This window comes from Myotis brandtii, unplaced genomic scaffold, assembly GCF_000412655.1.
Source record: "Myotis brandtii unplaced genomic scaffold, ASM41265v1 scaffold130, whole genome shotgun sequence".
NCBI classification, from domain to species: Eukaryota; Metazoa; Chordata; class Mammalia; order Chiroptera; family Vespertilionidae; genus Myotis; species Myotis brandtii.
The window spans coordinates 44,014-45,121 of NW_005354596.1; the positions used below are offsets into that span (position 1 = coordinate 44,014).

Consider the following 1,108-nt stretch of genomic DNA (forward strand, 5'->3'; position numbering starts at 1 on the left):
TGCCTGCCCACCCCGCCCTCGACCCCTACACCTTCCTGGGTGAGTGCCACTTCCACCCCGTTCTCGCCTCAGGCCTCTGAGCCTCCACAATTCAGGCTCCAGGCCTCTGCTTTGCTCCCCAAACTCTCTTCTGTTACATCCCCCAAATCTTCCTTCCCTTGCTTACCCGCCCAGCCTCATCTCTGTCCTGCCACATCACCCCAAAGCCCGCCTTTCTGGACCCCCGAGTCCCCGATGCACCCTGCACAGTCAGGGCCACTGCCCAGTGCAGGGACAGCCGCCCAGGACACCTCGGGGGCACGGGACCCTCCGTCCTCTGCTGTGACGGTAGCTGGTTCACTGCGCACACACTCAGCTCTAGTCTCAGGCATTCTCTTGTTCCTCCTTTCAGCGGCAGCCTGAGGTCGGTTCCATTATTAATCCTCTGCAGGGAACACCCTGCTTACCCCGCCAGCCGTACCTGCCCCAGGTGTCTCCTCCGGGAAGCCCTCCAGGTTCACTCTTCCTGGCCAGGGGAAGGGCCAGGACTGGGACTTATGCTTTTGATAAAATGTGTTTCCAGCATCAGTACATATATCCAGTGACGCCTTATCTGTATGAAGAATAAAGTGACCACGTTATGCTCTGTCATGTCCTGAAGCTCAAATCACTAAGAAGCCCTCAGTTGGAGCTTTCATTACACAGCAAAGCTTTTAGCCCGCCCACACCCCGCCCTTCTCTGTGGGCCGTCACTCCTGTGCGTGCGGAGAGGCTGTCGGTGTAAACTTAATTTCTTCTTTGAACCCATGAAATCCTGCCTGCAAAGCTCAGCCAACACTGTAACTAACAAACTCCCTGATGCATGTAAGGAACAGAGATGCCCTTCGCCATCCCCCCCTCCACCCCTGCAGGGTTCGCAGGCTCCCGGTGCGAGGAGGACGTCAATGAGTGCGGCAGCTCTCCCTGTGCGAACGGCGGGCAGTGCCAGGACCAGCCTGGGTCCTTCCACTGTGAATGTCTCCCGGGTAAACGGGGCTCAGACGCCGAGGGAGAGCGGGGCGGGGGCAGACGTCCGCAGCCCCTGAGCGTGCCCTGTGCCCTGTGCCCTGTGCCCAGGCTTCCCAGCCCC

The 1,108-nt window shown here is 59.5% G+C and overlaps 1 protein-coding gene across 1 annotated transcript in view; it reads left to right on the forward strand.

The window, feature by feature from the left end:
* Window positions 1–1,108, forward strand: part of NOTCH4 (notch 4) — a 29,728-nt gene that overhangs the window by 7,689 nt on the left and 20,931 nt on the right. The window contains exon 9 of the mRNA XM_014534506.1: window positions 849–1,004. Within this exon, the coding sequence (XP_014389992.1) occupies window positions 849–1,004 (156 nt within the window). The remainder of the gene's footprint in view (window positions 1–848; window positions 1,005–1,108) is intronic.